General features: G+C 45.3%; 1 protein-coding gene across 22 annotated transcripts in view; it reads right to left on the bottom strand.

The window, feature by feature from the left end:
- Positions 1-15245, bottom strand: part of ZFAT (zinc finger and AT-hook domain containing) — a 336678-nt gene that overhangs the window by 212097 nt on the left and 109336 nt on the right. The window contains exon 1 of one of the 22 annotated variants that reach the window (XM_049854216.1): positions 11767-12917. The exons of the other annotated variants lie outside the window; for them this stretch is intronic. Within the exon in view, the coding sequence (XP_049710173.1) occupies positions 11767-11785 (19 nt within the window). The 5' untranslated portion in view covers positions 11786-12917. Of the gene's footprint in view, positions 1-11766; positions 12918-15245 lie in introns of those variants that run through there. 22 annotated transcript variants of the gene reach the window in all.

Below are 15245 nucleotides of genomic sequence, written 5' to 3'. Positions count from 1 at the left end.
GAACAGAACTCCACCACAGGGGGCAGCAGAGGTCAGAGAAGAGCACCCCCTGCAGGGGCCAGCAGAGGGCAGAACAGAGCTCCTGCTGCAGAGCTGGTCACCTGGCTCCCTAGAAATTCTGCCAAGTGGGGGGAGGGGGGGCCTGCCAAGCACCTGCTCTCCAGTTATCAAGGTTTTTTTTTTTTTTTCCTCTTTTCTTTTTAATTCAGGAAAATCATTCTTCATATCTCAACTCCAACCTCAGAAGGACCTTTCTTAAACTCCCTTCAATATAAATCGGGTGTCCATTTCTCTCTTTCCCCCTGTATTTGCTTTAGTAGCAATTACTACAATTTGTAATTATGTATTTAATGGTATGTTTATGTATTTAACCTCTGTCTCCCCCAATAGACTGTAAGCTCCAAAAACATCAACATCATTTAATTCAAAAAACAGTTAAATGTTAGGTCAGTGTTAGAGGTTATACAGGATATTTGCCTATAAAACAGAAAGGCTGCATTTCCTCTGTCGGGAAGACTAAAATGTTTCCACAGTGTTCACATAAGAGGCCCTGAAAATAATGTCACTCAAGTCACCTCTAACAAATGCTTCCTAACAAAGCATGCAAGACAGTGAACTGGGGGAGAAAGAACGGGCTCAGGCTGGACAGCCCTGTCCAACCCTGGCCAGGGGAAAGTACTTAACTTTTCTGACCCTCTGACTCATCGTCTATAAAAGAGCAATCAATGTAACAGCGGGATGGTGATTTTGAGGAGAAATCAGACCAAGCCCGGAAAAAAGATGCTCATAATGGATACCAGACCCCAGATTTGACAGGCACCACTCCCCCACTGCATTGGGGCACCATGCTTCAATTCCACAGACTCCCTGGAGTCTCTACTCCTTCCTGGAAACTTACGCCCTGGCAACATCTCTGCCACTCCCTGTCAAGACCTAGTTAGAAAAGCAGAGTAGGGTTGCATCAATGCCAATGTCCTGCTTGTGATATTGTACTACAGTTATGCAACATGGTACCACTGGGGGAAACTGGGTGAAGGGTACATGGAGTCTCTATTATTTCTTACAACATCATGTTACTCTACAAATATCTCAAAATTAAATTTTTTTAAGTTCTCTCCCTGCAGTACAAGAAATACACTCACAACAAAAACTCACATACTCAAAGAAAATAAATAAAATAAACAAGTACAGGAGAAATAAATGAATATGAGCAGAAACAAATGGACTGAACCACATTTTAAGTGAACAGAATAACTGCTCTGAACCTGGAGGAGAGGGGAGAGCTAACCCAAGTTACTTTGGAAGGTACTGTTGGTACCATATGCCCTTGGGCTACAGAGAAAAAGAGCTCTAATTAAATACTGAACTCTAGTTAGTAGGTTTCTTTTTTCACAAAGGCATGGGTTAGCAATTCTGAAAAACTATTTTAAGTGTATTCTAGGATTGAGCAAATAAGTAAATATGCTGTGGAGACTGGAAGCTGGTTTTCTTTCCGGCAGAAAAGTGAGTTACAAAAGGGAAAGGGGAGAAGACAATAAACCCTGCAGAGTTGGACGGAGTTGGAAGAATCTGTATGAACTCAGTGGTTTTTAAGATGGAAAGACATGGAAATACAGAGATGGGTGGGGCATTTATAAACATATACACACATATTCATTGTGTCTGTTTGTACACATTATCTATCTTAGCTGTGTTTACTGAGACGGCCAAGAGGCAATGGCAGCCCAGTGACAATGAGCTCACCTGGTACCATGATCTGCACTTCTAAATACCATTCTCACTAAAAGAAACCAAGGCTCCTTGTAGAAATAGCTGACTCCAGAGCAGGTACAGAGAAGGTATGAAATCAACCCAGAATATTTTCTTGTGCCAAAAAGCAAGGAAGTGCTCAAAGAGGGGGCAAGCGTAAAGGGGCTTCAACTGTCCAAATATGGGACCACTTGCTCATTCTGAGCATCAAATTAAATAAATATGATAAAGCATTATAAACCATCGACTAAAAAAAGAATTTGTGAGTCCACACTACTATAAGAACGTAGATAAAAGAGGAAGGTTCTTACACAGAAAGGCAATCAATAAATGCAGAAGAAATGATGGAATTATAAACTCATCCTTTGAACCATCATAATGGTAACTGATTGAGGCAATGATTACTGATAGATGCTAAACTGGAGACTGAAGAGAGTTTGCAGAGGATAAGTACAAAATACCTCTATAAGACATTTAATCACAATCAGGTAAATCAAGGTCATGTGCCTCCTGATATGACGGGCTGAGAATCCAGTGTCGCTACAGTGGTATTCCTGCCAAAAGTGCAGAATCTAATCATGAGGGGATGCCACACAAAGCCAAAGGGAGGGACATTCTACAAAATAACTAACCAATCCTCTTCAACAAATGGATGCAACACTGGAAGCACTCACTTGTCTATGCCCAGAAGTTTGGAATACACCTACCTAGCCAACCAGCTGGAAGACATTTATATTTGTGCCCATTCCAAAGAAAGGTGACCAGCAGAATGCGGGAAATTTTCTAGCAATGTCATTAACATCACATGCAAATAAAGTTTAAAAACAATTGCAGCAGTACATTGGCAGGGACTGTCAAAAATTCAAGCAGGATTCAGAAGAGGATGTGGAGTGAAGGATACCATTGCTGATGTCAGATGGATCCTGGCTGAAAGCGAAGAATGCCAGAAAAATGTTTACCTGTGCTTTATTGATTATTCAAAGGCATTCGACTGTGTGGATCATAACGAATCATGGATAACATTGCAAAGAATGGAAATTCTAGAACACTTTATCGTGCTTACGCAGAAGCTGTACACAGACCAAAAGATAGGTGTTCGAACAGAACGAGAGGATACTGCATAGTTTAAAGTCAGGAAAGGTGTGCATCAGGGTTGTATCCTTTCACCATATTTATTCAATCTGTATGCTGAGCAAATAATCCCAGAAACTAGACTATATGAAGAATGCAGCATCAGGATTGGAGGAAAACTCACTAACGACCTGCGTTATGCAGATGACACAACCTTGCTTGTTGAGAGTGAAGAGGACTTGAAGCACTTACTGATGAAGATCAAAGACCACAGCCTTCAGTATAGATTACACCCCAACATAAAGAAAAGAAAAATCCTCACAACTGGGCCAATAAGCAACATCATGATAAACGGAGAGAAGACTTAAGCTGTCATGGATGTCATTTTACTTGGATCCACAATCAGTGCCCATGGAAGCAGCAATCAAGAAATCAAACAACATATTGTACTGGGCAAATCTGCTGAAAAAGACCTCTTTAAAGTGTTAAAAAGAAAAGATGTCACTCTGAGGACTAAGGTGCACCTGACCCAAAAAAAAGAAAAAAAAACCCAAGCCATGGTATTTTCAATCTCCTAATATGTATGTGAAAGCTGAACAATGAGTAAGGGAGACCAAAGAAGAATTGATGCCTTTGAATTGTGGTATTAACGAAGAATATTAAATACACCACGGACTGCCAGAAGAACGAACAAATCTGCCTTGGAATAAGTACAGCCAGAACACTACTTAGAAGTAGGGACGGTGAGACTCCATTTCACATACTTTGGACATGTTATCAGGAGATATCAGTACCTGGAGAAGAACATCATGCTTGGTAAAGTAGAGGGTCAGTGAAAAAGAGGAGGACCCTCAATGAGATAGACTGACACAGTGGCTGCAACAATGGGCTCAAAGATAGCAACGATTGTGAAGATGGCCCAGGACCGCGACGTGTTTCGTTCCGTTGTACACAGGGTCACTATGAGATGGAACCAACCTGACAGCACCTAACAACAACATCCTCTTCAAAATTATCAAACCCAAACCCAAAGACAAGGTCGCTATGAGTCGGAACCAAATCCACAGCACCTAACATCAAGGAAATTCTACAACTGAACACAACGCACGACTCAAGATTTTCTTTTGCTATAGAGGACGTGGAAACCCTGGTAGCGTAGTGGTTAAATGCTATGGCTGCTAACCAAAGGGTCGGCAGTTCGAATCCGCCAGGCGCTCCTTGGAAGCTCTACAGGGCAGTTCTACTCTGTCCTATAGGGTCGCTATGAGTTGGAATCGACTGGACGGCACTGGGTTTGGTTTTGGTTTTGGGTATAGAGGATGTTACTGGGATAATTGGTGAAATAGTATTACGTGGATGTTATTTTCCATTTGACAGCTGTAATATGGTTATGTAAAGAGCCTTGGTGGCTCAATGGTTAAGAGCTCAGCTGTTAACCAAAAGGTCAACAGTTCGAACCCACTCAGAGACTCCACAAGAGAAAAGACCTGGTGATCTGCCCCTGTAAGGATTACAGCCTAGAAAACCCTATGGGACAGTTCTACTTTGTCACATTGGGTTGCTATGAGTCAAAATTGACTTAACGGCACCTAACAACAGCAATGTGGTTACGTGAGAAAATGTCCTGGTTTTTAGGAAATAAACTGAAAATATTTAGGGGTGGGGAATATGTCTTCAACTTACTCTCATATGATTCAGAAAAAGATGATGGACAGACGGACGGACGGACGGACGGACAGATATATATAAATAGATAGCGAAGGGGGTTAATGCAATATGGTTAAATATTAACATTTGGAGACTCTGGATGAAGGGTACATAGAATCTTTTGTACTATTCTTGCAACTTTTCTGTAAATCTAAAATTATATCAAAGTAAAGTTAAAAGAAAAAAAATTCTGTAGGTTCAATATACTTTGTCCAATGTCTGAGAGTCTCAAGGTTTCAACACAACACGCTGTATTCCGCCACCACTATGGCTCATTCACCTCTCTCCCTTCCATTGCTGGTTCTCCCCCTACCTCTCAGAAGGTTCCCAAAGCGCCAAACCCATCCGTTGATTTACAGAGAAGTCCCTGAGCGGTGCAAATGGTTAAAATGCTCAGTTAACCCTTCTGTCATGGAGCACCCGGTGGGTTTGAACTGCTGACCTTTCAGTTAGCAGCCGAGTCCTTAACCACTGTGCTACCAGTAGTCCTGGACAACTGGTTTACTGGTTTTTATTTACAGAGCATTCAGCTCTCCCAAGCTCCTGCACATGAATGCTCAAACTGAGAAGCTGCTCAAAGAACAAAATGCTTACAGAAAGCCTCTCTCCCTGGGAGGCATTTGGGATATTAAATTAAAAAAAAAATTTTTTTAATGAGTTATTACTACAGCTATTACTATAATTAAAATTCCCTTCAATGTTTCCCCAGTATATATCTGAGGTTTAAGAAAAAGAAAGCTGAAATATAAGTTGTCAAAGGACTTTTCTATAGTCAAATATGACTGAGAATAAAGTCACCTGAGAATGGCTTAATACAGGGAGGATTCTTGTGCCAACAGCACCCTAGGAAGAAACAATATCAGCATGATTTTCATGCCACAAACTCACAGGCTTTCAGGTTTCAGGTGGGAGAAACAGGGAGACTGTGGTCCAGGCAGGGAAGGCTGGATGGAGGTCCCAGGCCTCACTTCCCAGGCACAGCCCACCAGCTGCCCAGCTGTGTCAGATCACTCCACACTGGGCCTGAGTCCATAACATGGGCCATGTGAAGTCCACGGGGATAGGATCACCTCCATGCCCCTCACCACCATGTCCCCAGCACCTAGTACACGGTCTGGTACAAGAAGACCTTCACATGTGATTATGAATTACTACAGCTCTAAGATCCCTTCACAAATCATTCCAGGCACTGACGGTTTGTGCTCAACTACTATCCTAAAGGTTGGCAGTCTGAACCTGCCCAAAAGTATCACGGAAGAAAGGCCTGGCGATCTGCTTCCAAGAAGACTATATGGAGCAGTTCTACTGTAACACATATGGGGTCACCATGAATTGGACTCGACTTGATGGCAACAGATTTTTTTTTCTTATGGGACTTGGCTCCAATTTCAGCTCAGTCGCTGGTCATGTAATCTTGAGCAAATTACTTAAGCTCTCTGGGTTTCCATTTCTCTGAAAGGGAAGTTGTTGTTCTGAGTGGCCCTCTAAAGGCTCTCCCAGCCCTGAAACTCTGGGGTTCTCAGTCCTATCTCTCCAGCTAATATTACTATGGCCCTTGACACAGTCCCTACTACTGCTGGTGTCCGTGTGAAGGGAAATGGCCGTGCTGTCTCTGGCGTGGAAGTCAGAGGGAACCACACAGCCCAGCCCTTCCCTGACAGCAGGGTGTTACTAGAAACTACGGAACTAGGAGATTTCAGCTATGTCTAAGAGGTCTAGAAGGAGCCCCAACATTGGCCTCACCACCAGGTCCCAAACCAGGGTGACCACTCAGGTCCCTGTGATCAGTCCCTCCCCTGGGAGGAAGCTCAGTGACACTGGCCCTAGAGGGACCAGCCTGAGCTTCTGGTTCCTCATAAGTAAGGTGGAGACAATAAGGCCACCTCACAGTGCTTCCGTGAAGATTGAACTAAATAATGGTGTGAGGCCCCTGGCAGGGCAGGTCTACACAAATGGCAGCTGTTATTACGGGCCCCACAGTATTTCCCCTGGGATGCATGATCTAACATCATGCATTATTGTTTATTACTACAAATGCCTTTTATTATTGCATTTAATTCTTAAAGGTGCTGTCAAAAAGTATAATACTCTCATGGGAAGAAGTAAAGCTGAAAAAGGGAGAATGGAGCAGAAGGGAGGGAGAGGGCAGGGGGAAGGAAGGACAAGGTGATGGGGAAAGGGGAAAGTAGCCTGCCATGTGCCAGGTGTGCTCCAAACTTCCTCTGTGGAATCATACCACCTCAGGCTCAATAGGTCGATAGAGACTATTTTTGTTTAGCAGTCGACTGAGTGCCATGCCAACGTCACACAGCTTTTGAAGTAGAGGATTGACAGGTAGGATCAGGGCTTCAGTCCATTTCTTCCAATGCCAATGTCCCCTCTCCCTGCATCACCTGAGCCTTGGTTCTCTGACTGTAACCCGAGGTGATAAGTGGGTGAGGCAAGGCTCGCTCCTGGCCAGGACAGAGTCCCAGAGCTCCTGATGCCCCTAGCCTGTCAATGGCCCAAGGAAGCCCAAGGCCCTCCTGAGGCTTGGAGGCACGTGATTTTCAGCCCCAGGAGCTCAGTCTCCAAGAAGGGTCTCCCGAGGTGCAGGCGAAACCTGGCAAGCCCTGCACCAACCCCCTGGCCCAACTCAGGAATAAAAACAGGGGGCAGAATTCTAAAGGGGCTTCTCGCCACCACTGCAGGGGTGAACTGAAAATTGAAGACAAAGGCTGCTTGTGGGAACCCTAGAAGGTCTACCTGTCCCTGTCCCTTTCCCTAACAACATGTACAGATGGCAGGCTTGCTGGTCTCTAAGGAAAAACTCCCTTGGTCACTAGTCCCCTGGGCCTTTTCTCATAACTTTGCCTCCACCCACAACTACAGCCAAGGTGAGCATCATCAACCCATGACTGCACCACTGTGGCGCCTCCTGACTGTCTCTCTCCCACCTGCATTTTTGCCGCTCCGAAACTCTCCTCCTACTTTCTCTTTATAGCTTCAAAAACTGCTACAAAGCTACAATAATCAGGACAGTGTGGTATTGGTGAAGGACAGCTAAACAGATTGATGGAACAGACCACAGAGCCCAGAAATGGGCTCACGCATAACTTCCAACAACAGGGCCATAGTAATCCAATGGAGAAAGGAAAGTATTTTCAACAAGTAAGGCTGGAAAAACTGGACACTCACGTGGGGCAGGGGGGGACTTCAACCCCTACCTCACACTATATCCAGAAACCAAATTGAGATAGATCGTAGGCCTAAACCTAAAAGCAAAAAGTATAAATCTTTTTTTAAAAAAAAAAAACCTAGGAGAATATCTTCATGACTATGAGATAGAAAAAGATTTCTTAGGTCACAAAAAGCACTACCCAAAAAAGCAAAATATAAAAAAAAAAAAAAAGAGAAGCAAGCAGAAACTGGGAGAAAAATATTCACAACACATATATACGGCAAAGGACTTGTATCCAGAATATATAGAGAATTCCTATAGCTCAATAACAAAAAGAGAAGCAATCCAATTTTAAAAATAAGATAAAAAACCAAATCAAACCAAACCCATTGCCGTAGAGTCAATTCCAACTCACAGTGACGCTACAGGACAGAGAAGAACTGCCCCACAGGGTTTCCAAGGAGCACCTGGGGATTTGAACTGCCAGCTTTTTGGTCAGCAGCCATAGCTCTTAAGCACTATGGCATCAGTGTTCCCTAAGATAAAGAAAAGGCCACCAAAAAAAACTTAAACTCTGTCCTATCTTTCCATCCACAACTGTCACAAGCAGATGACAACATATGGCGCTGATCCTGGGTGAGGCAGGGACAATTAATATATCCTGAGTAGCGTGCAGTAAGTCTCACTGTACATCTGCAGAGGCCAGAGCACGAGTTCTTTCCACCTGAGAAACATTCCAACCCTTAAAGCTAACGCCTGCCCTTGAGAAATTCCAAAGATAATGAAAGTTGAACAGAGCAAACAGCTGAGAACAGAGGAAAACTTAACTCTAGGGTAAATCCCTTCTAGGTAATTCAATCAGCCCACCGAGGGGGGAAGGAGTTCTGAGGGGGGGCATGCAGGAAACCCTATAAAAGGAAATGCAATCAAGGAAAGGCTTTTTAATATATCTAATCCTTGACTGCCCTTGCCCTAGGCAGAAACTTAATTCTACTTAAGGATAGCAATCTTTGAAAAATCGTTATGTAAATTATACGGTTGGAGAAGAAAAGCAGCAGGAACCATTTCACCAGAGGCCAATGAGAAAGAAGCTGGCTGAGAAGGGAGCACTGCAGGAACAGATTTACAGCCAGGACCATCTCGGCTCTTTTACCACCTAGAAGCTGTACCTTCCCGACTATGACCACGTACAACTCCATCTCATTACCATTTATTGTACTGCCTCTCCAAAATTAACCCAACCACCAAACAAACCAGGAGCCTCTTTTTCAAAAACTGTCTACTAAATGTTTCAAAACACGGTCTTTTCTCATTTGTTACAGCTGAAAACTGAAACAATCTACAACACATATCCAGGTTATTTTTTTAAAACTGTGAGTAAATTTCAGCAGATAGACAGAAGGTTCATTGTCTGTATCAGCAGAGGCAGAATGACTTCAGGGAGGGGAGACACCAAACCGATGAGAAGTCATTTTTCACAAAGGCATGCCCAACTCAGTTCAGGGGTCCTGTCCCAGAGTTCTGGCTTTGTGCCAGCTCTGTCATGCCACTAAACACACAGGTATCTCTGGCACAACCGTTCTAATTCTCCTGGAAGCCAGGTTTCTGGGTTCATGGAGTGGGGGTGACCCACCCAGGCCATTTGCCCTCAGGTATTTGTTAGGGATTGAATTATGTCCCCGCAAAATGTGTCAACTTGGCTAGGCCATGATTCCCAGTATTGTGTGGTTGTCCTCCATTTTGTAATCTGATGTAATTATCCTGTGCTGTAAATCCTAATCCCTATGATGTTAATGAGGCAGGATTAGAGGCAGTTAATAAGGCACTACACCAATCTACAGGATTAAGTTGTTATCTTGAGTCAATCTCTTTTAAGATGTAAAAGAGAGAAGCGAGCAGAGAGAGAAAGAGGAACCTCCTACCACCAAGAAAGAGGAGCCAGGAGCAGAGCACTTCCTTTGGACCTGGGGTCCCTGTGGTGAAAAGCTCCTAGACATGGGAAGATTGATGACAACGACATTCCCCCAGAGCCAACAGTGGAAGAAAGCCTTCCCCTGGAACTGGCACCCTGAATTCAGACTTCTAGCCTTCTAGACTGTGAGAGAATAAATTTGTTGGAGCCATCCACTTGTGGCTTTTCTGTAACAGCAGCACTAGATAACTAAGACAGTATTCCTTTGAACCTTGAGCCTTGAAGGAAGTCACCATTAAGTCAAACAACAGCCTAGTAAGCAGCTTAGTGGAGACCTTTTTGCCTTATCCATGTTCAGTTTCAAGAAACAGGAACTCCAGGGTCTGACTGGAAGCTGTGTTTCAGGATAAATTGTTAATACATAAATATTGTGCTGCTCCCCCCCACCCCCCCGCCCCATATCCATGGCAATGCTGATAAGACGATAAGATGTGGTATAAGAATTTTGGAAGTTCTTTCATCTTCAGAACATTTCTGACTCTCTAGTGGAAATGTTACTCCAACTTGCAAATAGTATATTAAATAAACTTTAATCAACTTCTATCATTGGCTTAATATGATTATTTTAATAGCCCACACTGCTTTTTACCTCTTCCTCGTATGTGAAGGGGGGGCACCATACAAAGCTGTTGGCTTAAAACGAAGAAGTCAAGAAAGGTGCCTCTTGGGTCAGGGGTGGAGGGGACAGTGGTGATACCAAATAGCCAGCAAAGCTAAGCTCAGGAGGGCATGGACCTCCCTGTCTTCTCCACCCTCGGCATGGGGTCACTCACTACAGATGTTTCCATGGTGGAAACGGTAGACTGAGAAAGATCCAGCTGGAGAGGGGCAGCTGGAGAGGGGCAGCTGGGGAGGGTAAGCCCCAGGACTACATGAGGTTTGCACTTCAGAGAGGTCATGGAACAGGAAGTGACCAAGTTAACTTATTCATCCTTTTATTCAATAAATACACATTGAGCATTCACAATACACCAGCACTATTCTAAGGGATGGCCGTAGGAGTGAGGCTGGGGTGCAGAAGTTTGGATTTTATTCCAAAGCGGAGGGAGCTGGCTATAGGCTCAGTTCTGCCATTGTAAAACTATGAGGTTAACTTCTCTGAACTTTACTCCTCATCAGTAAACCCAAAACCCATTGCCATCCAGTCCATTCAGACACATAGCGACCCTATAGGACAGAATAGAAATGCTCCCTACGGTTTCCAAGGAGCAGCTAATGGATTCCAACTGCAGACCTTTTCGTTAGCAGCCGAACTCTTAACCACTCAGCCACCAGGGCTCCCTCATCAGTAAATGACCTACTAATTAGAGTTGTGAGAACTAAGTGGCAAAAGGTGTGCAGTGTCCAAATGTGGATTTTCCTGTTAGAGATGAGGGGCCCAAAGCTCAAGGTCAAGTGACTTGCGCCTGCTAATAAGAAGGTTCATCAGACCGTATGGATTCAGGGGCTCTGAGGGTCCTGGCAATCTACTTCCAAAAAAATTACAGCCAAGAAAACCCTATTCAGCAGTTCCACTTAGTAACACTCAGTGTCGCCACGAGTCGGAATTGACTTGACGGCAAGGAGTTTGGTTTGATTTTTGGTTACAGGACACAAAAAAAAACTTTTCCTCCGACAGCTCAATTGAGCCCTGATCCTTCAGGACATCCTGCCAAGGACGCTGGTCTAATAATTACCGAAGCTGCCTTTTCACAGATGACAAAACTGAGGCGAGGCAGGAAGGGGTTCCGCCAAAGGTCCACCCCGCCAGCGTTAGCAGCGTGGGGATTTGAGCCTCCCGCCCGCCAGGACGCAAACGCTCCGTCGAAGACGCGCGCCCTGGCCCAGCCGTTGCCCTGGAAACGCCATCCCCCGCGCACGCGCAGCTCTGCTTTCTCCGTCGCGCACTCTCTCGCGCCTTCGTTACTTTTTTTTTAACAAAAACCCAAGGCGGCAGGATACGGCCAATAATTTTGAAGGACGCCGCTACGTTCGCTCTCCGCCCCGGGCCAAGGATCCTTCCGCGTTCGGCGGCCTGCGCGCTTCTTTCAGACTCCACGCTCGAAACGGCTTCCCGCGCCGCGCCGCACCCCACCCCCACTCCACCCCAACCCCCAGCCCGGCTCACCTGCCTCCTGCGTCTCCATGGCAACGCCCCCACTGCAGAGGAAAAAAAAGCCTCGGGCTCTTCCGGGCCCCGTCCCGTGCCGACCGAGAAGGCGGGGCGACCCGTTGACGCTTCGCTTTTTATTTTTATTTTTTTAAGAAAAGAGCCGGCGAGCTTATGGCGAATCTGCGGCATCCAACATGGCGGATGGAGTCTTCGCCCTCCTCCCTACGGGGCGCTGACGCCGACGTAGCGAGCGTCAGCTTCGGATGACCCGCCCCCAGCGCCTCGCGCGGCCGTGCTGGGCTGGGTTACTGCGCATGCTCGTATCCGTCGGGCGCGCTTTTTCTTCCGCTCCGGTGATCCGCCGTTCCGCGTTTTGGGCTCTCCCGGAACACCGGGAGACCTGGAGTACGGATCGAAGGATTGCGAGGCGTCCCAGTTCCGCCCGGAGCCGCATCCTCCAGCCCACGCTGGGACCCACCTATCGTGCAGCCTCGGGGACGGGATGTGGGAGCAGCGTCCAGGGTTCGAGTCCTGGGCCTGACCTGGACTAATCTGGGCCGGCGGTTTGACTTTCCCTGGCTCGGTCCACTAACTTTGGAGCCGGGGTCGTTACAGCCCCACGTTCTGTGTTAGGAGAAAGCGTTTCCCGGAGAGTGAGGTGCACTCCGCTGGGGCCCCCACTTTAGTTGGCACCGACAGAATTAAGCAGCGCGGAGTCACATCGTGAGAGGCAGTCCCTTTTCTTGGCGTCTTCCTGTTTGGAGAAAGTCTCAGTCGGGTGCGTGTGAGCATGCCTCTAACACCTGCTCATTTCCCGATTTTTTTCCCCGGAGCTTCCGAGGGCGACCGTGTGCTTGAAATTCAGGGAAACCGTTTGACTCGACTTGACGGCACTGGGTTTTCTTTGGGGTTTTAGGTTTGGACTTTAAGGCGATTAGCTGTCACTCGCTTCAGATCAAGTGATGTCTCAAAAGGGACCCTCCCCGACCAGCCCACCTGGGGTGATCTTTCTGTGTCCCTTTGTTTTCTGCAGGGAATCTATTAGCATCTGGAATTAATTCACCCCGATTGCCTAATTCTGCCTGTCTTGGTCACCCCTTTAGCCCCAGAACCTAGAATGGAGCCTGGCACAATTATTTGTCAAATAAATGAATAAGTTTGTGTTTCCTGTGTTTAAGTTGCCTTCTTTTTATAGTAAATGATAATGTTTTTTTCATTTTTGGTAGTAATACAGTTTTCTTGTCAAGCTTATTTACATTTTTAAAAGTAATTTAAAGGAAATGGCAAAAAAAAAAAAAATGTAAAGGTGCACTTTAAGTTACTGAAGTTTGGGAAAGTATTTTTATGGTTCCCCTGAAACGCTAGTCTTTACCGTTATGTGTCTTTTCCTGGAATACCCCACCCTGCCTTAGGAATCCCAGTTAACTTGCTTGGCTGCTAATCAAAGGGTTGGAGGTTCAAGTCCACCCAAAAGTGCCTCAGAAGAAAGGCCTGGAGATCTGAAAAACCAGCCACTGAAAACCCTGTGGAGCACAGTTCTACTGAGTCAGAGTCCACGTAACAGGGGCTGGTTTTGGCTCCTGCTCAGCGTGATAAGATTTTTCTTCAAGACAGCCCTGAAACCAGAGTCTGTGTCTTCCCACAGCTCTGGGCCATACTCACCTGGCAACATTCCCCACCCAGAGCTGCATTCATCTGTTTGTCCAGCCTTCTCCCCCACTAGACCATGAGCTTCTTGGCACAGAAACCAGACAGGTCTGTTTCATCTTCATTCTCCCAGAGCCTACATCATAGTAGGAAACCCTGGTGGGGTAGTGGTTAAGTGCTACAGCTACGAACCAAAAGGTCAGCAGTTCGAATCCGTCAGGCACTCCTTAGAATCTCTGTGAGGCATTTCTAATCAGCCCTATAGGGTTGCTATGAGTTGGAATCTACTCGGCAGAAAAGGGTTTGGTTTTGGTTTTTTACATCATAGTAATGTTACTGAGTGAGCATATTTGTTTCCATTGTCACTTATTTTTCAGTACGAAACCCCATGGGCCTAGGGCTTTGAGATGGCTTGTCTGATTTCTCAGGAGCTTTTCTGCCTTGCTTTATTTTTTTTTTTTTTAAATAATTTTTATTGAGCTTTAAGTGAACGTTTACAAATCAAGTCAGTCTGTCACATATAAGTTTATATACACCTTACTCCATACTCCCACTTACTCTCCCCCTAATGAGTCAGCCCTTCCAGTCTCTCCTTTCATGACAATTTTGCCAGTTTCTAACCCTCTCTACCCTCCTATCTCCCCTCCAGACAGGAGATGCCAACACAGTCTCAAGTGTCCACCTGATACAAGTAGCTCACTCTTCATCATCATCTCTCTCCTACCCATTGTCCAGTCCCTTCCATGTCTGATGAGTTGTCTTCGGGAATGGTTCCTGTCCTGGGCCAACAGAAGGTTTGGGGACCATGACCGCCGGGATTCCTCTAGTCTCAGTCAGACCATTAAGTCTGGTCTTTTTATGAGAATTTGGGGTCTGCATCCCACTGATCTCCTGCTCCCTCAGGGCTTCTCTGTTGTGCTCCCTGTCAGGGCAGTCATCGGTGGTGGTCTGCCTTGCTTCTTAATCCTGTTCTTGGAGATAAGGATTCATGATAAGACCTCTCATTTTCACTGTTCATTAAATATAGGTTCAGAGGTTCCTCCTCATCTCATTCTTACAACTTGAGGGATCAAATTGGACACATACGATTTTTTTTTTCCCCCAGATGAGAAAAGGAGTGTTCAAATGTTCAGAGAGGCTATGTGACTTTCTGAGATTACACAGCAGGCCAATGTGGCCTTTCCGTGCTCTGTTCTTCCCACTGTACCACATCACCCATCCGGGATGTACCCAAACTATGCAGCATGCCCCCCAAAAAGAGCCAATTCCAAGACAACCATGGAGTTATGGGTACACACCCACACATTCCACATCACAAGATGGATGGCTTCATGGGGCCCATCACAATCTTTTATTGGGAAACAAACTGCTCAGAAAACTACATTGGAATGCATCTCATTTTAGAACTACACTTATTTACAACAATTACTTTTGCTGTGAATCGATTGCTGTCAGGAAATCAGAGTTGTTCTGAGTTGCTGACAATATTGGTCATGTGCTGGTTGCCTTTCTTGCTGCAGCATTTAAATATGATGTATTGATTAGCAGATGGATTCCTCCTGGATATTGTGACCAAAATGAATTCTGGAAATGAAGCACTTTAAAATTTGTCTCACAACCCAAAGTCACCTCAGAATATTAACAAAGTCAAATTAAGAGAAGAAACTAGACTATGGTTGATGGCTCTGGGTTAATTCTTTGGATATCTATGATTCCATTATTTCCATGACATTTTCATCCATCTATCCATTCGTCATTCAAAGAATTACTGAACACCTATTATTACTAAAAATTGCACTCGCCATAGGCACATGGCAATGACTGAGAGACGGTCATTTTCCACAAGG

The sequence above is a fragment of the Elephas maximus genome, chromosome 15 (assembly GCF_024166365.1).
Source record: "Elephas maximus indicus isolate mEleMax1 chromosome 15, mEleMax1 primary haplotype, whole genome shotgun sequence".
NCBI lineage: Eukaryota > Metazoa > Chordata > Mammalia > Proboscidea > Elephantidae > Elephas > Elephas maximus.
The sequence above is the reverse complement of the archived record's forward strand: the minus strand, read 5'-3'. Positions and strand labels throughout refer to the sequence as shown.